General features: G+C 41.5%; 1 protein-coding gene across 6 annotated transcripts in view; it reads left to right on the top strand.

The window, feature by feature from the left end:
- DCAF6 (DDB1 and CUL4 associated factor 6) overlaps nucleotides 1-23348 on the top strand; it is a 569725-nt gene that overhangs the window by 518995 nt on the left and 27382 nt on the right. For all 6 annotated transcript variants that reach the window (XM_073575570.1, XM_073575573.1, XM_073575569.1 and 3 more), the window contains one exon: nucleotides 7050-7138. In XM_073575570.1, the coding sequence (XP_073431671.1) occupies nucleotides 7050-7138 (89 nt within the window). The remainder of the gene's footprint in view (nucleotides 1-7049; nucleotides 7139-23348) is intronic.

The following is a 23348-nucleotide window of genomic DNA, read 5'->3' as shown; positions in this document are numbered from 1 at the left end:
AACTAGAGGCTGAGCGCTGAGGAATGGGAGCTGTCAGGGGCCAATAACCAATGTGTTTCAAAGGTGCTCGGACCTTTATCAGGGCTGTTCACATGCATCTGTAACCTCCCAGCGGCCATCTTGCTCTCGTAAGAAAGTTTTAAGGGCTAAAAGTTGACCAGTGATTTTTCATTTTTCCATCAAAATTTACAAAACTATTTCATTTGAAGTCACTTTGAGGGGTTTATATGATAGAAGATACTCAAAAGTTACACCATTCTAAAACCTGCTCCCCTCAAGGTGCTCAAGAAGTTTATTAACCCTTTAACTGCTTCATAGAAATTTTTGGAATGTGGGGGAAAAAAATGAACTTTTCACAAAAAAATTACTTCAGATACAATTTTTTTTTTTTGACAAGGGTAACAGGAAAAAATGGATCCCAAAATTTGTTGTGTAATTTCTTCTTAGCATGCTGATACCCCATATGAGGGAGAAAACCACTGTTTGGGCGCACGGCAGAGCTCAGAAGGGAAGGAGCTCCGTTGACTTTTTGAATGCAAAATTTGCTAGAAAAACTTGCGGACGCCATGTCGCATTTGGAGAGCCTCTGAAGTGTCTAAACAGTAAATATTCCCCACAAGTGACACCATTTTGGAAACACGACCGCTCAGGGAACTCATCTAGATGTGTGGTGAGCACATTGAACCCTCCGGTGCTTCTCAGAAGTTTATAACGTTGAGGCGAAAAATAAAAAATATAAAAAAAAAAATTTCCCCACAAATGTTTTTAGCCCCAAATTTTGCATTTTCATAAGGTTACCAGAGCCTTTGAAGTGTCTAAACAGTAAATATTCCCCACAAGTGTCACCATTTTGGAAACATGACCCCTCAGGGAACTGATCTAGATGTGTGGTGAGCATATTGAACCCTACGGTGCTTCTCAGACGTTTATAACGTTGAGCCGAAAAATAAAAAATATATAAAAAAAAAAATTTCCCCACAAATGTTTTTAGCCCCAAATTTTGCATTTTCATAAGGTTACCAGGCGAAATTGCACCATATAATTTGTAGTGCAATTTCTCATGGGTATACAGATTCCCCCTATGAGGGAGAAAATTACTGTTTGGGTGCACTGCAGGTCTCTGACGGGAAGGAGCATCATTTGACTTTTTGAAAGTAAAATTTTCTGGTATCATTTTTTTTAATCAGATAAATTTTTATTAAATGATAACAATTATATCATATGACATCAAGCAGTTGTTCACATATAATCATAATTTTTTTATGAACAAAACTCCCCCCCCTTCCCCTCATCCCCCCCTCCGAGACCCCTTCCCCCCCATCCCCCCCTCCGAAACCCCTTCAGTGTCTTCCTCATTTCTATTCCGATACTCTTTCCCACATCCATATATAATTGTTTATTATGAACATCATCTATATCATAATACATCCTCCCCACAAATCTAACTCCATTCTACCCATGGCTGCCATATCTTATGAAATACATCGAGTTTATTTCTCTTAGTATAAATACTTTTTTTCCAATGAAATTATATGCTCCACCTGCGTAAGAAAGTCTCGTCTAGTCGGAGGCTCTTCTCTGATCCAGAACCGAGCGATCAACTTCCTTGCTATGAACAACAGTCTAGCAATCGCCAGTTTGACCATGGATACCGCTACTAATTCTTCTACATACCCTAATATACAGACCAAAGGGTCTCTGGGGATTGCCCACCTATATATCAATTCAATCCGACTCAATACGACTGTCCAGTACGTAGACAATCTAGGGCAATGCCACAGCATGTGCAGCATGTCTGCCCGTTCCTGCGAACATCGTGGACACTCGGAATCGGACCTCAAACCCATCTTGAACAGTCTATCTGGAGTTCTGTAAGCTCTATGAATTACGTATAGCTGAGACATCCTCCCAGGTTCGCTCATAGAGATCTTAGGCACTTATTCTAAAATAGATTCCCATCTATCGTCATTTATCTCTCCCAATTCAACCTCCCATTTCACTCTAGACTTGATGGGATATTTGACTAGAAAAGTGAATAATAAATCTCTATACACTTCTGAAATTGCCCCCCTTGCCCCGCTGTTCTCCAAAATGGAGGCCAGCGTGATATCAATCTGGATCTCAATAAGTTTCCTCCGACATTGCGACCGATACGCATGCTGAATTCTTTTATAATGAAACAAATTTGAATGCAATTTTCTGGAATCATTAGCGGACGTCATGTCCCGTTTGGAGAGCCCCTCATGTGCCTAAACAGTGGAAACCCCCCACAAGTGACCCCATTTTGGAAACTAGACCCCTCAAGGAATGTATGTAGATGTGTGGTGAGCACCTTCAAACTTCAGGTGTTTCACAGAAGTTTATAACGTTGAGCTGTGAAAATAATAAAAATCAAGTTTTCCTCACAAAAATTTTATTTTAGTCCCAAATTTTGCATTTTTATAAGGGTAACAGGATAAATTGCACCATGCACTTTGTTGTGCAATTTCTCCTGAGCACGCCGATAAACCTTATGTGGGAGAATACTACTTTTGATTGCACAATTCAAATCTCAGAAGGGAAGAAGCGCTATATTGGAGTTCAGATTTTCCTGGAACGGTTTGAGGGTGCCATGTCACATTGGCAGAGCCCCTGAGGTGACAGAACAACAGAAAACCCCCTGTATGTGAACTCTTTTTACAAATTACGCTCCCCAATGAATTAATCTAGGGGTGCAGTGATCATACTGACATCACATGTGCCTCCCAAAATGTTATACCATTGAGCGGTAACGAAAAAATAAATTACATTTTTGCCACTAAAATGTTTTTAGCCAAAAGATTTTAATTTTTATATAGGCTAATAGGAATTTTTTTTTACTACAAACTAAGGTCCATTTTTGCATTATTTTATTCTGAGTGCTATAACGTTTTTATTTTTCTGCTGATGGAGCTGTATGGCAGCTTGTTTTTTGTGGGACAAGATGACGTATTCAGCTATACCGTTTTAATTTAGAATCGTCTTCTTGATTGCGTTTTATTCCACGTTTTGTTTGGCGGTGTGATGAAAAAGCATATTTTTTGCCCCTTTTTTTACGGTATTCATTGAAGGGGTTAACTAGTTTGGCAGTTTTGAGGCAGGTTGTACCTGACACCTCAATACCAAACTTGTATTATGAGTATAATATACAGTGCTCAAAAATATAAAGGGGACACCTAAACAATGTAACTCCAAGTGAACACTTTTGTGAAATCAACCTGTCCAGTTATGAAGCAACACAGATTGTGAATCAATTTCTCCTGCTGTTGTGCAAATGGAACAGACAACAGGTAGAAATGATAGGCAATTAGCAAGACAACCACTATAAAGGAGTGGTTCTGTAGGGGGTTGACCACAGACCATTTCTCTGTTGTGATCCTTTTTGGCTGTTGTTTTGGTCATGATCGCATTTTGTCATTGTGCTTACCCTTAGAGGTACTGTACAGTAGCATGAGGCGGTGTCTACAACCCACAGAAGTTGCTCAGGTAGTGCAGCTCATCCAATATGGCAAATCAATGCAAACTGTGGCAAGAACGGAAGTTGTGTGTCAGCACAGTATCCAGTGCATGGAGCACATACCAGGAGAAGGGACAGTACACCAGGAGCTCATGGGGCTGGGCTGTGGGGGAGAGCATCAACCAGCATCATAACCGCTACCACCTCCCCTGTTCAAGGAATAACAGGAGGAGCAATGCCAGAGCCCTGCAAAATGACAGAAACAGATTTCATGAGGGTGGTACGAGGGCCCAATGTCCACAAGTGGATGATGTGCTTACAGCCAAACACCGTGCAGGGTGATTGGCATTTGCCACAGAACACCAAGATTGGCAGATTCAACATTAGCGCACTGTGCTCTTCACGGATGAAAGTAGGTTCACACTGAGCACATGCCACAGAGTCTGGAGACGCCGAAGAGAATGTTCTGCATGTATCATCCTCCAATATGACCAGTTTGGTAGTTGGTCAGTAACGGTGTGGGAAGGCATTTCTTTGGAGTGCTGCACAGCCCTCCATGTGCTAGCCAGAGGTTCCCTGACTGCCATTAGGTACCGGGATGAGATTCTCTGACCTATTGTAAGACCATATGCAGTTGCAGTGTGCCCTGGGTTTCTTCCGATGCATGATAATGCTAGTTCTCATGTGGCTGAAGTGTGTCAGCAGTTCATGCATGTTGAAGGCATTGATGCTATGGACCGGCCTACCCATTCCCCAGACCTGATTCCAGTCAAGTACACCTGGGACATCATGTCTCGTTCCATCCACCATTGCCAAGTTGCACCACAAACTGTCTAGGAGTTGACCGATGCTTTAATCCAGGTATTTGTGGAGATCCCTCAGAACATCTGCCATCTCATTAGGAGCATTCCCAGGGATTGTAGGGAGGTTATACAGGCACGTGTAGGCCACACAGACTACTGATGATCATTTCCTTGTCTTGATACACTGTCACTTAAGTTGGATCAGCCTGTAATTTGATTTTCCACTTTGATTTTGAGTATCATTCCAAATCCAGACCTCCATATGATATTAATTTTGATTTCCTTAGATCATTTTTATGTTTTAGTGTTCTCAACGCATTCCACTATGTATTGAATGAAGAAGAAGGTTGTCTGCAATTGTTGTCTTGGCCCCTCTCACTCATCTAACATTGTGTTTATTCCTAAGATAATTAGAAAGGCCGTTCTTTTACATTTTAAGTTTTTAAATCCAAAGTTAATTAAATGCCAGAACCTGGTGTAAAAATCCCATTCCTTTATTCTGTCATGATCATATGCATAACCTTTGTGATTCGTGTTTGTCTATCATTCGCTATTATTCCAGGCGCTCTAAAACACAAACTGCTAATCTGATTAGCTGTTTTTACCTTTTTTTTAATTTATACAGTTTAAGCTAGTCCAAGACGTTTGCAAGTGTCATCTTTGCATGGTGATACTAGTATCAGCAAATCTACAGTGTGTAAATGAGGCTATGTGGGGGCCAACACTGTTTATAGAGTGGCTATGTTGTGGCTCATACTGTATATAGTGGGTTCACACAGTATATAGGGGATAAGTGGGGGCTCATATTTTGTATAAGAGGCTATGTGGGAACTCACATTTTATATTACTGGCTATGTTGGGGTTCATACTGTATATAGGGGTTTCATCCTGTATATATAGGTGTTGTGTGGTCTCATACAGTATGTAGGGGTCTGTGTGGGGGCTCATACTGTATTTAGAGGGGGACTGTTTGTGGGCTCATGTGGTATGGTATATAAGGGGATGTCAGCGTACTTAATTCTGCTCAATATTAAGTGATATAAAATAATTGTGATTACCGTACATACTCGTATAAGCTGAGTTTTCAGCACATTTTTTTGTGCTGAAAAAGCCCCCCTCGGCTTATACACGAGTGAGGGTCCCTGAAGACGGAGGGGGAGCAGCAGCAGGTCACAGGAGGCAGGAGCCGGCTGCTGCGGTTAAAGCCTGCGCTGGCAGTGAATATTCATTTTTCTTTAAAAGCGTGTACCGTTGTCACAGCTGCCGGCTTTCTGCAATGTTGGGGAGATCGCATGTGCCTGCTACTTTAGGGAATGAATATTCACTGCGAGCGCAGTGAATATTCATTACTTTTAAGCAGCTGGCACACTTGATCACCCCGCCACTGCAGCTGCTGGCACTGGAACAAGCCGCTGAGAGGGAGCGCAGAGACCGTAACTAGGATGGTTAATTTTTTTTATGTTTCTCTGTTGGGGGCCAAGCATACAATGATAGGGATTAGGAGCCATGCATACAAGGATTGGGATGAGGGGGCCATGCATACCAGGATCGGGATGAGGGGGCCATGCATAATAGGGTCGGGATGAGGGAGCCATGCATATACCAGGATTGGGATGTGGAGCCATGCACACCAGGATAGGGAAGAAGGGGCCATGCACACCAGGATAGGGACAAAGGGGCCATGCATACAGGGATAGGGACGAGGGGGGATGGTATGCATACCAGGATAGGGATAAGGAGCCGTGCATACCAGGATGGGGATGAGGGGGCCATGCATAATAGGGTCGGGATGAGGGAGCCATGCATATACCAGGATTGGGATGTGGAGCCATGCACACCAGGATAGGGATGAAGGGGCCATGCACACCAGGATAGGGACAAAGGGGCCATGCATACAGGGATAGGGATGAGGGGGGATGGTATGCATACCAGGATAGGGATAAGGAGCCGTGCATACCAGGATGGGGATGAGGGGACATTGCATACCTGGCTTATACTTGAGTCAATACGTTTTCCTAGTTCTTTTGTAGTAAAATTAGGTTCCTCTGCTTTTACTCCAGTTGGCTTATACTCGTGTATATACGGTAATATGTTAACATAAATTTTGAGCAGAATTAATTTCAGCCTTCTGCTATAGTGACAGTGTCTCTCATGTGGCCGCTCAAAAAATTTAATTGCCCACCCCTGCTGTAGAAGAGATGTTGTATGACCAGACCATGTTCCGACGGAAACACGGCCATTATACAGTACACAGCAGGAATACATATATAAGATTATCTCAGCACAGAAACATTTTATTTAAACACATTCATTTGTGGAAGTTATTATTATTCCAAGATCTGTTGATTAAAATTAACTTTTGTTTGTGGGAAAACCCCTTTAAATTGCATGCACTGTAAATTTTGTGCAAGCTCTGCCCACAATATTAAATCACATGGTAAATACCATCAAAATAAACCCCCCAAAACAAAGCCTGAGATGCTGTTTTTTTCCAGTCCACTACAGAAAAAATAACCCAATGCAATATTTCTGTACTAGAAGCATCATGTGTAACATAATGAGTAGCTAGGTGTGCTTGACAGGGGAAATTCTGAAAAGGTAGTGGGACATGTTGAAGTTGGATTTGCATGACATAGCTTCAGATATATAAATAATTAAGCGTTAAAAATGCAGTATACCAAAGAACAATTGCAGTAAAAATTTAGAACATCAGGGTTTATTATTATTTTTGCTTGGTCTTGTTATAATGCTTACCTTTTCTGTGTTAACAGTTTTAGCATCATCTGGAATAGACTACAATATAAAGATCTGGTCACCTCTGGAACAAGACCGGTCTTTCAATTGGTCACTTGCTGAGGAGGTATGTTAAAAACAAGAGGGGTTCTTCCTTCACTTTGTAAAAGTGTATTAATGTCAGAGTAATGATATATAACAACGTTGAAGGAATACACTATCTTAAATTAGAATCTAAAGTTAGTTAGTGTCCATTTAAGGAATCTGTCAGCAGGATTTCATACTATTTATGTAGTATGAAATCCCCTAGTATCAGCCCCTGACGAAGGACTCTTCCGAAAACGCGCATCGGGGAGTGCGCCACACCTCCTTCCTGGGACCCCAACACCACACCATTTTGTTTGGTAATGCTCATCCTCGTTACAACAATGTTGTGTGTACCGAAGGATATAATCTCCTCTACTTTCCCGGTTTAGTCCCTGACCCCTGGTATTATTCTATGGGACTTTGTCGCTGGATTATGAGATTTGAGCGGTAGTAATATCGCTACTATATATTGGATATATTTTTGTAGACCATCATTGTCTACCATGTGTTTATTTGAGTATATATATTTTTTGTGTGGCATATTTTGGTATCATTGGGGACTTAATATTTATCACCATTATTCAACTACTTTATTGTTATGTATTATTATTCATAGGAATTTAGTCCCTCTGCACCTTATAATTTATATCTGGTCCCCATCTTGTTTTTAATTATTCATGTGTGTTTTTTTCTAACGTCTATTTTTATATTTTATGCTTGCTGGCACTTTTTGCACATAGTGCCAATGTTTTTGCCAATTCATCTCCAATAAAGCTTTTTTATCTTTATTAATATTGCCCCTCTTTCATATTTTAGTATATACAGTACAGACCAAAAGTTTGGACACACCTTCTATTCAAAGAGTTTTCATTATTTTCATGACTATGATAATTGTAGATTCACTCTGAAGGCATCAAAACTATGAATTAACACATGTGGAATTATATAATTAGCAAAAGAGTGTGAAACAACTTAAAATGTCTTATATTCTAGGTTCTTCAAAGTAGCCACCTTTTGCTTTGATTACTGCTTTGCACACTCTTGGCATTCTCTTGATGAGCTTCAAGATGTAGTCACCGGAAATGGGCTTCCAACAGTCTTGAAGGAGTTCCCAGAGATGCTTAGCACTTGTTGGCCCTTTTGCCTTCACTCTGCGATCCAGCTCACCCATAACATCTCGATTGGGTTCAGGTCTGGTGACTGTGGAGGCCAGGTCATCTGGCGTAGCACCCCATCACTCTCCTTCTTGGTCAAATAGCCCTTACACAGCCTGGAGGTGTGTTTGGGGGCATTGTCCTGTTGGAAAAATAAATGATGGTCCAACTAAACGCAAACCGGATGGAATAGCATGCCGCTGCAAGATGCTGTGGTAGCCATGCTGGTTCAGTATGCCTTCAATTTTGAATAAATCCCCAACAGTGTCACCAGCAAAGCACCCCCACACCATCACACCTCCTCCTCCATGCTTCACAGTGGGAACCAGGCATGTAGAGTCCATCTGTTCACCTTTTCTGCGTCGCACAAAGACATGGTGGTTGGAACCAAAGATCTCAAATTTGGACTCATCAGACCAAAGCACAGATTTCCACTGGTCTAATGTTCATTCCTTGTGTTCTTTAGCCAAACAAGTCTCTTCTGCTTGTTGCCTGTCCTTAGTGGTTTCCTCGCAGCTATTTTACCATGAAGGCCTGCTGCACAAAGTCTCCTCTTAACAGTTGTTGTAGAGATGTGTCTGCTGCTAGAACTCTGTGTGGCATTGACCTGGTCTCTAATCTGAGCTGCTGTTAACCTGCGATTTCTGAGGCTGGTGACTCGGATGAACTTATCCTCCGCAGCAGAGGTGACTCTTGGTCTTCCTTTCCTGGGGCGGTCCTCATGTGAGCCAGTTTCTTTGTAGCACTTGATGGTTTTTGCCACTGCACTTGGGGACACTTTCAAAGTTGTCCCAATGTTCCAATTTTTCGGACTGACTGACCTTCATTCCTTAAAGTAATGATGGCCACTCGTTTTTCTTTACTCAGCTGCTTTTTTCTTGCCATAATACAAATTCTAACAGTCTATTCAGTAGGACTATCAGCTGTGTATCCACTAGACATCTGCACAACACAACTGATGGTCCCAACCCCATTTATAAGGCAAGAAATCCCACTTATTAAACCTGACAGGGCACACCTGTGAAGTGAAAACCATTTCCGGTGACTACCTCTTGAAGCTCATAAAAGAGAATGCCAAGCGTGTGCAAAGCAGTAATCAAAGAAAAAGGTGGCTACTTTGAAGAACCTAGAATATAAGACATACAGTATTTTCAGTTGTTTCACACTTTTTTGTTAATTATATAATTCCACATGTGTTAATTCATAGTTTTGATGCCTTCAGAGTGAATCTACAATTTTCATAGTCATGAAAATAAAGAAAACTCTTTGAATGAGAAAGTGTGTCCAAACTTTTGGTCTGTACTGTTTTATTTTTTTTATTTATAATTTTTATCCATTATCTTTTATTTTCCATTGTGATCCATATCCAGTGCTTAGGTTCACTCATTTTTGATTGGTTTCCACTTGGTGTTTTTGGACGGGATAGATTTTTTATAATTATTATAGATATTTTTATATAAGTACATTTTTTATTTATTTTTATCTCTTACATCCATTTGTTTTGGTTACTCTATTTATATATGCAAGTAACTCCTTCACCTACAAGTCTAGCAATACCCACATGGCCTGTCTGCTCCGCCTTTCCTGAGAAATCGGCCTTTCAATTGATATGTAAATGAGGTTGAAGAGCTATTGTAGATCTGAAGCCTCTGTCATTCTTGCTTTATCCCCTGCTCAGCACTGCCTCCTGCTTGATTTGCAGCTCCTTTGCCTGAAGTCACACAATAATGGAGCTGTTAGGCAAGTAGGAAGAGGCAGTTCTGAGTGGCGAAATAGCAGAGGCTTCAGATCTACAATAGCTCTTCAGCCTCATTTGCATATACTTTCTAACATTTTTTTTCCTCAGAAATGGAAGACCTGATTGGCAATCTAAAGGTATTGCTGGACTTTTCTGTGAAAGAGTTACATGTACATATACATAGTTTGGGTGTGAATTCCTGCTGACAGATTCCGTTTAAGAACTAACCTAATGGACACTAATTGAATAAACTCATACTTTTTTTTTCCCCAGTAATAATCAATTTGATGGTACCTCAAGGTTTTTAAAGCGTTGCATCACAGCAGAAGAAAAAGGGTCATTTGTTTTCTAGAATCAGTGCCACTCTTCCCTAAGGCTATGTGCACACGTTGCGGATTGGGCTGCACCTCTACAATGTTAAAGGTGTGAAACCGCTGCGGATTCCGCAAAAAGAATTGACATGCTGCGGATTGTAATCAGCAGCAAATCCGCACAGAAAAATCCGCACCATGTGCACAGTGGATTTCAAATACATAGGCTAATATGGTACTGTACCATGTCAGCAGAACTGCTGCGGATCCGCAGCAGAACTGCTGCGGATCCGCAGCAGAATCCGCAACGTGTGCACATAGCCTAAGTATGTGCTCTCTGATATTGTGATGGAGCTCAACTGTAACTCCAGTGGCAGTAACAAAAGAGACCTTATAGCAAGAAAAAACACCCTTATGTCTTCCATGCAACCTCTTTAAAATTAATGGACAACCATCTATTTTATTATTGTTTCAATACATCTTCATTTTACCATGAAACACCTATTCCTACCATTTTTCAAGCTTGATACAATGGTATTGCCGTGAGAACAAGCTCCAAACAATCCTTCTGTGATCTGATTCTGCTGGCATAGTCCTGCAGTATACTACGGCTTGCTTGCACATGATCAGTATGTTGCTGCTGTGGAGGTCCTGCCACCTGGACCATCTGTTCACTTTGTTTTATATTGCTTAGATTTAAAAAAAAAAGTTTGCAATTGCCACTCTTCTGACTTCTAAAAGTCCCTTCTTGGTAAGGTCTTCCTTATGTTCACATGTGCCTCAGAGTAGGAGCAGAATACAGAGGCAATCGCTGTCATATGTAAGTTTCTATAGGTTACAAATGTTACAGCTCTGTTACACTGTAGATAAATGTCATATCAGAATACATATTATTTCCTGCATTACATAAGAATTACATTTACTTTGTATGTTTAGAGTATATACAGCTGTCACCAATCTCAAAAATCAGCTACTGAAGCTAGTTCCAATTGTTGAAGTAAAGAGATTTACACTAGCAACTTAAGGATAAGGGTAAAAGAAGGTGAAGGTGAAGAAGCTGCAGACAGACACTGATCCTGTGTGAAAATCGGTGGGGGGATAATATAACCAATAAAATAACCAAAAAAGTTCCGTTGCGCTAATCACTGAACATGAGAAATTGAAGAAGTCATTAAAAAGAATTTACTGGTCTAAAAACGGGTAACAGTTTCCATAGGAAAGAAAAAATAAAACATAGGAAGGTAGTTAATGCAAAATATATTTAAATGACATACCTCCACAATTCATAAATACATACATTGAAAATTACTAGTCTTTCAAAAATAGCCCTGATGGTGTTAGCATTAAGGCTAAGTTCACACTTGCGCTTAGTTGCTCTGCGTAGGGCTGTGTACTTCTTCCCTTCAGATCCACATAGATGCGCATGCGTCCTGCGTACCTATCTTTAACCCCTTCACCCCCAAGGATGGTTTGCACGTTCATGACCTGGCCAATTTTTACAATTCTGACCACTGTCCCTTTATGAGGTAATAACTCTGAAACGCTTCCATGCATCCTGGTGATTCTGAGAATGTTTTCTCGTGACCTATTGTACTTCATGTTAGTGGTAAAATTTCATTCATATAACTTGCGTTTATTTGTGAAAAAAATGGAAATTTGGCGAAAATTTTGAAAATTTCGCAATTTTCCAAGTTTGAATTTTTATGCCCTTAAATTACAGGGATATGGCACACAAAAAACTTAATAAATAACATTTAACATGTTTACATCAGCACAATTTTGGAACCAACATTTTTTTTGTTAGGAAGTTATAAGGGTTAAAAGTTGACCAGCAATTTCTCATTTTTGCAACACCATTATATTTTTACGGACCACATCACATTTGAAGTCACTTTGAGGGGTCTATATGATAGAAAATACCAAAAAGTGACACCATTCCAAAAACTGCATCCCTCAAGTTGCTCAAAACCACATTTAAGAAGAGTATTAACCCTTCAGGTGCTTCACAGGAATTTTTTGAATGTTTAAAAAAGATGAACATTTAACTTTTTTTCACAAAATTACTTCAGGTCCAATTTTTTTTATTTTACCAAGGGTAACAGGAGAAATTGGAGTGCAAAAGTTATTGTGCAATTTCTCCTGAGTACGCTGATACCTGATATGTGGGGGGACCACTGTTTCGGTGCATGACAGAGCTCAGAGTGCCGTTTCACTTTTTCAATGCAAAATTGGCTGGAATTCTGATGAGACGCCATGTCACGTTTGGAGAGCTCCTGATGTACCTAAACAGTGGAAACCCCCACAAGTAAGCCCATTTTGGAAACTAGACCACCCAAGGAACTTATCTAGATATGTGGTGAGAACTTTCAACCCACAAGGGCTTCACAGAAGTTTATAACGTACAGCCGTACAATTAAAAAATCATATTTTTTCCACAAAAATGATCTTTTCACCCTCAATTTTTATTTTTCCAAGGGTAACAGGACCCTAAAAGTTATTGTGCAATTTTTCCTGAGTACGCTGATATCCCATATTTGGGGGTAAACCACTATTTGAGCGCATGGCAGAGCTCGGAAGGGAAGCAGCGCCATTTGACTTTTTTGGCTGGAATTGGGATTGGACACCATGCTGCGTTTGGAAAGCCCCTGATGTGCCTAAATAGTGGAAACCCCCACAGATGACACCATTTTGGAAACTAGACCCCCCCAAGGAACTTATCTAGATGTGTGGTGAGCACTTTGAACCCCCCAGTGCTTTACAGCAGTTTATAACGCCCGGGCGTGAAAATAAAAAAAAAAATCATATTTTTTCCACAAACATGATCTTTTAGTCCCCAATTCTTTTATTTTCCCAATGGTAACAGATAAATTGGACCCCAAAAGTTGTTGTCCAATTTGTCCTGAGAATGCTGATACCCCATATGTGGGAGAAACTACTGTATGGGCACACGTCGGGGCTCGGAAGGGAAGTAGTGACATTTTGGAATGCAGACTTGATGGAATGATCTGCGGGTGTCATGTTGCGTTTGGAGAGCCTCTGATGTACCTAAACAGTGGAAACCCCCCACAAGTGACCCCATTTTGGAAACTAAATCCCCCACGGAACTTATCTAGATGTGTGGTGAGCACTTTGAACCCCCAAGTGCTTCACAGAAGTTTTTAACACCAGGGGGTGAAAATTAAAAAAATCATATTTTTTTCCATAAAAATGATATTTTTGCCCCCAATTTTTTATTTTCCTAAGGGTAACAGGAGAAATTGGACCCCAAAAGTTGTTTTGCAATTTGTCCTGAGTAGGCTGATACCCCATATGTGGGGGTAAAACATTGTTTGGGCACATGGCAGAGCTTGGAAGGGAAGGACCACCATTTGACTTTTTCAATGCAGAATTGGCTGGAATTGAGATCAGACGCCATGTTGCGTTTGGAGAGCACCTGATGTGCCCAAACAGTGGAAACCCCCCAATTCTAACTCCAACCCTAACCCCAACACACCCCTAACCCTAATCTCAGCCCTAACCCTAATGGGAAAATGGAAATTAATAAAAAAAAAAATTATTTTATTATTTTTCCCTAACTAAGATGGTGATACCGGGGGGGTTTGATTTACTATTTATGGCAGGTTTTTATGTTTGGCAGCTGTCACACGCTAAAAGACGCTTTTTATTATAAAAATAGTTTTTGCATCACCACATTTTGAGCTATAATTTTTCCGTATTTTGACCCACTGAGTCATGTGAGGTCTTATTTTTTGCGGGACGAGTTGCCATTTTTATTGGTACCATTTTCGGGCACGTGACATTTTTTGATCGCTTTTTATTCCAATTTTTTGAACGCAGAATGAACAAAAACCAGCATTTCAAGAATTTCTTTTGGGGGGTGCGTTTACACCGTTCCACGTGCGGTAAAATTGATAAGGCAGTTTTATTCTTCGGGTCAGTACGATTACAGCGATACCTCATTTATGTCTTTTTTTTATGTTTTGGTCCTTTTATGCAATGAAAACAATTTTATATAAAAATAATTATTTTTGCATCGCTTTATTCTGCAAGCTATAACTTTTTTATTTTTTCGCTGATGATGCTGTGTGGCGGCTCGTTTTTTGCGGGACAAGATGACGTTTTCAGCGGTACCATGGTTATTTATATCCGTCTTTTTGATCGCGCGTTATTGCACTTTGTTCGGTGGTATGATAATAAAGCATTATTTTTTGCTTTGTTTTTTATTTTTATTTTTTAAGGGGTTCGCTAAGGGGGTTAACTAATGGGACAGTTTTATAGGGTGGGTCGTTACGGACGTGGCGATGCCAAATATGTGTACTTTTATTGTTTTGTTTTATTTTATTTCCAAAAAAGGAATTTATTAGGGAATATTTTTTTTTAAAATTTATTTAGCGATTTTTTTATAAATTATTTTTACACCTTTTTTTTTTTAACTTTATTACATTGTCCCAGGGGGGACATAGCTGTCATGTGACAGATCGCTGATCTGTCACATCATAGATCGCTGTGACAGGTCAGCAGGCTTCCTCGTGCTTGCGCTTTGCGTAATTCCGCTACTCCATTGCGGCTGCACCAGGGCTAAGTGCCAGGATCGGCGCCTCAAATATTAAATGCCATTGCTGAGGCTGCTCATAGTTGGTATTTTTTGACTGGGAAAGGGGCAGTTAAGCAGGAAAAAAGGTGTTGAACAAGAAAATTACATCCATAAACTTTTTTGTTTTTTCAAATATCTTTATTTAGTTCCGAAAAGCATTCATTGCTGTTCAAAAAACGCATAAAAACACACCAAAAATACATTATATATATATATATATATATATATATATATATATATATATATATATGAACAACGACAAAGCAAAGTCCAGCAATAACGTGAGCAATCCAGGATGCTGTTAAAAAATGTTTTCTTTTTATTCATAAATCCATTAACATGCAATGGTCCAAGCAGTTCAAAACAGCAATAACGCAGGAAAGTCGTGCAGTCCTATCTGCACGACTTTCCTGCGTTATTGCTGTTTTGAACTGCTTGGACCATTGCATTTTAATGGATTTATGAATAAGAAGAAAACATTTTTTAACAGCATCCTGGATTGCTCACGTTATTGCTGGACTTTGCTTTGTCGTTGTTCACATTTGTATGGATGGACTCCTACACCCAGATCCGGGCACAACGGAGTTAACCAGATCAGCTGTGGTTCCAGGTGGTTCACAGGAGTGAGCTGGTCTACATTGTTGGATGGAGATATATATATATATATATATATATATATATATATATATATATATATATATATATATATATATATATATATATATATATATATATATATATATATATATATATATATATATATACACACAGTGTGTGTGTGTGTATATATATATATATATACACATATATATATATATATATATACACACACAGTGTGTATATATATGTGTGTGTGTGTGTATGTATATATATATATATATATATATATCTCATATACGCTATATTACACACCCGTTTGCATACACATACATGTATTATATGTGTAGATATACTTATACTAAAAATTCAAATTTATTCAAATATAGTTATTAAAAAGAATGTAGCAGTGTTCAAAACACGGGCAGTCCAATATGACTAAACAGACTAATCAGTGTTTTTGGTATAAATTATATTACCACATGTCAAACAATTTACAAGTTAGTGCAGTAGATTCCAAGAAACGCAACAGACTCCACATTCATGATCTGCATGTTTTTGAGTCTGTGTATTAGAATAATTCATAGAAAGAGGGTGTGTTCAAAATAATAGCAGTGTGGAGTTCAGTTAGTGAGGTCAATCATTCTGTTAAGAAACAGGTGTGAATCAGGTGGCCCTTAAGGCCCCACTACACATAACGATGTCCCAGCGATCCCACCAACGATCCGACATGGATGGGATCGCTGGGACATAGTTAGGCTGATCGCTGGTGAGCTGTCACATGGACAGCCCCTCCAGCGATCAGGACCAGGGAACAAGCTGGTTTTCAATGTAAATGGGTATCTAAAAGCCGCGCAGCTCTTAGATACCCGCTTTTTACATTGGAAACCAGTGTTGCTGATCACTGGTCTCTCGCTGCCACACGCAGCGATGCGTGCTGGCCAGCGGGAGACCAACAATCAAAAAATGGCCCAGGACGTTCCAGCGCGATCAGCGATACCCAGCGGGGGGGCGGTCGCTGATCCATGTCACAAACCGTGATATCGCTGGCAAGATCACTGTGGCGTCACAAAATCCGCGATCTCGCTGTGTGTGACGGGGCCTTTACTTAAGAGTGAAGCCAGGACATGTTATGCATGCATTTCTCCTTGAAAGCCTGTGACATAAAGGACATTTGAGACATTGTTCAGAAGAACTATGTACTCTGATTAAAAAGTTGATTGGAGAGGGTAAAGACCCCGTTACACGCTTCAATTTCCCAACGATCCCACCAATGATCCGACGTGGATTGGATCGCTGGGACATAGTTAGCTGATCGCTGGTGAGCTGTCATATAGACAGACCCACCAGCGAGCAAGCTGGAATCCAAGGTAAACAGCTGGTATCTAAGGCCTCTTTCACACATCCGTTTTGCGCCCTCAGGCGATATCCGGCTTTTTTTTGTAAATTCGGATCTGGCGAAATGCAATGCCGGATCCGTTTTTTCCCCATTGACTTGTAATCGCGCCGGATGGCATTGCGGTTCGTCCGTGTTTTGCCGGATCCGGCTACTTGTCTCATTCCGGCGACTGGAAAAAACGTCTACTGTAACGTTTTTTGTCTCCGGCGAAAAAGCCGGAAGCGCCGGATCCGATGCTTCCGGCTTTTTGCCACAATGAAAGTCTATGGGCACCGGAATGCGCCGGATCCAAAAAAAGACGTATCCAGCCACCGGATCCGTTTTTTTAAGTCTGCGCATGCTCAGATCCAATTGGCCAGCCCCCAGGAAACAGATATAACCTGCTAGACGGATCCGGCAGAAAAATGGATCCGTTTCTACAGTTCTCCAAAATTTATGCCGGATCCATTTTTTCTTAAAAAAAAAAAAAAAAAATAGCCGGATCCTGCCTGACGGCAAAAAACTGATGTGTGAAAGTAGCCTTAGAGCCGCGCAGCTCTTAGATACCCGCTGTTTACATTGGAAACCAGCTCCCAGGGTCGCTGACCCTTGGTCTCTCGCTGTCACACGCAGCGATGCGAGCTGGCCAGAGGGAGACCAACGATCAAAAAATGGCCCAGGATGTTCCAGCGCGATCAGCGATACCCGGCGGGGGCAGTCACTGATACATGTCACACACAGCGATATCACTGGCGCGTCACAAAATCAGCGATCTCGCTGGCCATCTCGCTGTGTGTGACTGGGCCTTAAAACTTGAAGTGCAGACAATGATAGGCTGTTCAGCTAGAAAGATCTCCAATGCTGTAAAATAGAAAGTTAAACCGAAGAGACGTGGAAAAAAAAACGGAAAACGACCATTCAAATGGATGGATGAATAGCCAAAATGGCAAAGGCTCAGCCGATTATCCGCTACAGGATGATCAACGACAGTCTCAAGTTACCTGTCAGTAAAGATGAGCGAATATATTTAGAAAATGATCGCCTAATCCAAATTTGACCTATTCATACCATGTTTGTGCTGAATTTATGTTTGACAATCGTTTCCGATCATATTCACTCATCTGTACTTCCATTGACTCCAATGACGTTTGGCTATGTTCGGTGAATATTGCAAATTCGGTGATCATAATCCGAACCGAATATTGAAATATTTGCTCATCTCTACCTGTGAGTACTGTGACAGTAAGAAATTGCTAGCGAGAAACTAATCTCTTAGCAAGAAGTCCTACTGTTAAAAAAAAAAAAAAAAAAAAAAGACACGTACTGAAGTGGATACAATTTGCCAAAGAACACACAAACTGGCCTAAAGAGAAATGGAGAAACATTTTATGGACTGCTGAAAGTAAAATTGTCCTTTTTGAGTACAAGGGCCGTAAACAGTTGGTCAGACGACCCCCTAAACTCTGCATTCAAACCACAGTACACTCTGAAGACAGTGACGCATGGCGATGCAAGCATCATCATATGGGCATGTTTCTCTTACTATGATGCCGGGCCTATTTACCGCATACCAGGGATCATGGACAATTTTTCATATTAACCCCTCTTCCATCCGACGTACTATATATACCGTCCAGGTGACTTGGGCCTGTATGACCATGGACAGTATCGTACGTCGTATCTTTAATACGATCACTGCGACCGAAGTTGCGATGATCATATTTAAATTCCGGCGCCATCTTACATGTGGGAAGATGGTGTCTGCATCCTGGGGGGGTGTCCTCGCCCATCCCCACTCATGATAACTTTGATTGGCTGTTCAATTCTGAACAGTGAATCGCAGCGCCTCTTATTGTTTCAGGCAATCAGATTGCCTGAAAGAGTGATGTCCCAGCCTAGGATCGAGTACCAATGTACTCGATCCTAGGGTGGTGCTTGGCAATGCCAGGCATCAGCGAAAACTGCTCAGATTGGCGCGATCGACGATCACATCGATCGCTCCAATCGCAGGGCACAGCCACGGTGTTACTGCGCTGTTCCCTGCCGATGACCTGCCTAGGATCGGTGATATAAGAGCACCGATCCTAGGCCGGTGCCTAGGAAAGGCCAGGCATGGCCTGGAGCTGCTGATTGACGCGAACAATGTAATCGCCGATCGCGCCAATCACAGGGCACAGCCGCGGTGTGACCGCGCTGTTCCCTGCCTTTGACCTGCCTAGGATCGGAGCTGTGAGCTCCGATCCTAGGCCGGTGCCTAGCAACACTGGGGTCACCAGGGCCAGCTCTGATTGGTGTGATCGATATCATCATCAATCACACCAATGACAGGTCACAGCAGCGGTATGACTGTTCTGTGACCTGTCTGTGACTGCTCTGCAGGTCCTCACAGTAGCTGAGGATTCCTGCAGAGCGGTCACACTGCTAGATCTCCTGCTGTGCTGGGTCTTGTGACACCACAATCCCTGCTGAAAAAAGAAAGAGGACAAGAAACAAGAGAGACTAGAACCGTGTTTTGATGCCTGATTCCTGCCCAGTCTCTCTTCATCCATCCCAATACCCCCATCCTCCCCTTCCCCCTCTTTTTACCCCCTCCACCCCCTTTGCTCCGTCTCTGTATGCACATTTAGCAGCCGCTGAGCGTTGATTGGTGATGAAATTCACCAATCAACACTCGTGCTCGCTTTAGTTACTCAACCCCTCCTTGCGCAACCCCATGCGCACATCCAGCAGCTGCCAAACTTTGATAAGTGACGCAGTTCACTCATCAGAGCTCATGTCTGCTGTTTTAGATTCTTTTATTTTTCGCCACCTCCGTGCGCACATCCAGCAGCCGCCGAACTTTTAAAGTGAAACAGTTCACTTATCAGAGCTCGATCCTGCTGTTTTACATTTTTCTTCTCACAGCCTTTTTTTCTTCCTATTTGCTTTTTTCTTTTAGCTGTTCCTTTTCAGACAAAGTTTGCACCAAGCACTATCCCCCCCCCCCCCACACACAGATAAAAATAGAGTACTTGACACGAGCACCATATTCATAATAAGTCCAGCCCGTCAAGTTCGTCCCAACATCGCTATTCAGTGGAGGAGGCATATGCTTTCCTTGCCTTTGACACTGATAGCGAGTGAGAGCATCCCACATTTCTTTATTTCTCAGATTCTTAATCCTCTTCCTCCTCATCTTCATCCTCGGATTCTGCGGAACCGCCACACAGACGTTCCAGAACAGAAGATAAGGCAGTTCCCACCATTCCAGAAGATGAACCAGTGCACCACATTACGGACCCTGTATGGACCTTGCCCCCCGAAAATTACAAGCCACTGAATCCTGATTTTGTGGCAGAATCGGGAATCAAGTTTGATTCCACCGTCCTCACAGAAATAGACTTTGTCAAAGTTTTTTTCTCAGGCTTTTGTTAACATCACGGTGGGCCAAACTAATTTATATGTTCGTCAATTTTTGGCACAAAATCCCAATTCATCATTTTCTAACTGGACTCCTGTAGACGCAGTTGAAATGATGCAGTTTTGGGGCCTGATCCTTCACATGGAGATCCTGAAGAAGCCAGAACTTCAGCAATATTGGAGTGTTGATGTTTTATACAACACTCCAGTGTTCAGAGTGGTCATGGCCCGGACTCTTTTTGAGGCCATCCACAAACTACTGCATTATACCGATAATGCAGTGTCCCCCACGAGATGACCTCAACTTTTTGACCGTCTGTTCAAAGTTCGGTCTGTCATCGAATACTTCAACAAAAAGTTTGCTGAAGTGTACGTGCCCCAAAGGGACATCTGCATGGATGAGTCCTTAGTTCATTTTAAGGGAAGGCTCAAATTCCCTCAGTACCTGCCCAGCAAGATGGCCAGGTACTGCTAAGCTGTGTGAGAGTACCTCAGGGTACACCCACAGGTTTAGAGTTTACTAAGGGAAGGACACCAGGATTGAACACCCTGAATGCCCACCTGTCCTGGGAGTGAGTGGGAAAATTGTCTGGGATTTGGTGCACCCACTGCTGGATAAAGGTTATCACCTTTACACCGATAACTTTTATACCAGCATCCCACTCTTCAAATTCCTCTCTGCACGAGGTACCGCTGCCTGTCCGCAAAAATCACAGAGGCCTCCCGAAAACGCTACTTGGGCAGATGCTTAGAAAGGGTGACAGCAGACCCTAAAGTAGTGACCACCTACTGGTGGTCAAGGACAAGAAGAATGTCCTTCTCTTGACCATTATACGAAGTGATGGCAACGCCCTCAACACTGTACGAGGCACCGCTACACAGGTCTGCAAACCAGACTGTGTACTGGGGTACAACAAAAACATGGGGGGCATTGGTCTTACTGATCAACTTCTCCAACCTTACAGTGCTTTGAGAAAGGCCAAGGTGTGGTACAAAAAGCTGGCCTTGCACATCGTACAAATGGCAATGCTCAACGCTTTACTTTAATGGAACACTTGGTGGTTTAAAGTGCTCACCACACATCTAGATAAGTTCTTTGGGGGGTCTAGTTTCCAAAATGGTGTCATTTGTGGGGGGTGTTAGGGCACATCCGGTGTTCTCCAAACGCGACATGACGTCTGATCTCAGTTACAGCCAATTTTGGTGTAAAAAACGTCAAACGGCGCTCCTTCCCTTCTGAGCTCTGCCGTGCGCCCAAACAATGGTCCCCTCCACATATGGGGTATCGGCGTACTCAGGACGAATTGGACAACAACTTTTGTATTTCAATTTCTCCTGTTACCCTTGGTAAAATGAAAAAAAAATTGGGGACTAAAAGATTGTGTTTGTGGAAAAAATGATTTTTTATTTTCACGCCCGGGTGTTATTAACTTTAGTGAAACACTTGGGGGTTTAAAGTACTCACCACACATGTAGATAAATTCCTTGGTGGGCCTAGTTTCCAAAATGGGGTCATATGTGGGGGATTTCCACTGTTTAGGCACATCAGGGGCTCTCCAAACGTGACATGGCATCAGATCTCAATTCCAGCCAATTTTGGTTTAAAATTGTCAAACAGAGCTCCTTTCCCTTCCGAGTTCTGCCGTGCGCCCAAACAATGGTTTTCCCCCACATATGGGGTATCGGCGTACTCAGGACGAATTGGACAACAACTTTTGTATTTCAATTTCTCCTGTTACCCTTGGTAAAATGAAAAAAAAATTGGGGACTAAAAGATTGTGTTTGTGGAAAAAATGATTTTTTATTTTCACGCCCGGGTGTTATTAACTTTAGTGAAACACTTGGGGGTTTAAAGTACTCACCACACATGTAGATAAATTCCTTGGTGGGCCTAGTTTCCAAAATGGGGTCATATGTGGGGGATTTCCACTGTTTAGGCACATCAGGGGCTCTCCAAACGTGACATGGCATCAGATCTCAATTCCAGCCAATTTTGGTTTAAAATTGTCAAACAGAGCTCCTTTCCCTTCCGAGTTCTGCCGTGCGCCCAAACAATGGTTTTCCCCCACATATGGGGTATCGCCGTATTGAGGAGAAATTGTACAACAACTTTTTCTGTCCATTTTCTCCTTTTAAAAAATTGTTGCTAAAAGATCATTTTTGTGACTAAAAAGTTAAGTGTTAATTTTTTCCTTTCACGTTGCTTCTTCTCCTGTGAAACACCTGAAGGGTTAATATACTTCTTAAATGTGGTTTTGATCAGCTTGAAAGGTGCAGTTTTTAGAATGGTGTCACTTTTGGGTATTCTCTGCCATATAGACCCTTAAAAGTGACTTGAAATGTGGGGTGGTCCCTTAAAAATAAATGGTTTTGTAAATTTTGTTGTAAAAATGAGAAATTGCTGGGCAACTTTTATCCCTTATAATTTCCTAACCCAAAAAAGAAAAGTTTCCAAAATTGTGCTGATGTAAAGTAGACATATGGGAAATGTTATTTATTAACTATTTTGTGTGATCTATTTCTGTTTTTAAGGGCATAAAAAATTCAAAGTTTGAAAATTGCAAAATTTTCCAAATTTTTGCCAAAATTCTTTTTTTTTTTTACACAAATATACGCAAGTTATATCGAAGAAATTTTACCACTAACGTGAAGTATAGTATGTCATGAAAAAAACAGTCCTAGAATTGCCAAGAATCTGTTGAAGCGTTCCAGAGTTAACCTCATAAAGGGACAGTGGTTAGAATTGTAAAAATTAGCCAATAGGTCAATAAGGTGCAAACCACCCTCGGGGGGGTAAAGGAGTTAAAAGACTTGAAGAGGTCATGTTGCCTTGCGCTGAAGAGGAAATGCCCTTGAAACCAGTAAACAAGCAAAATCTTGTTTAGCCAAAAAAAAGAGCATGAACCGCATCTTCAAAAATCATAACTTGATCTAATGCCGCTGGCAAAAATTTCTATAACTGAACATGAGGTTCTTTGTATAACATTCTGACCAGACTGTATGAAGCCCACCACCACGTCATGGCAAACCTCATAGTGGGTCCTAGCGCCCTAACAGAGCGGAGGCGTGCGCCAACCAC

Source organism: Dendrobates tinctorius, unplaced genomic scaffold (genome assembly GCF_039654945.1).
Source record: "Dendrobates tinctorius isolate UK_male_01 unplaced genomic scaffold, ASM3965494v1 ptg000045l, whole genome shotgun sequence".
NCBI classification, from domain to species: Eukaryota; Metazoa; Chordata; class Amphibia; order Anura; family Dendrobatidae; genus Dendrobates; species Dendrobates tinctorius.
This window is presented reverse-complemented; position numbering and strand designations above follow the sequence as displayed.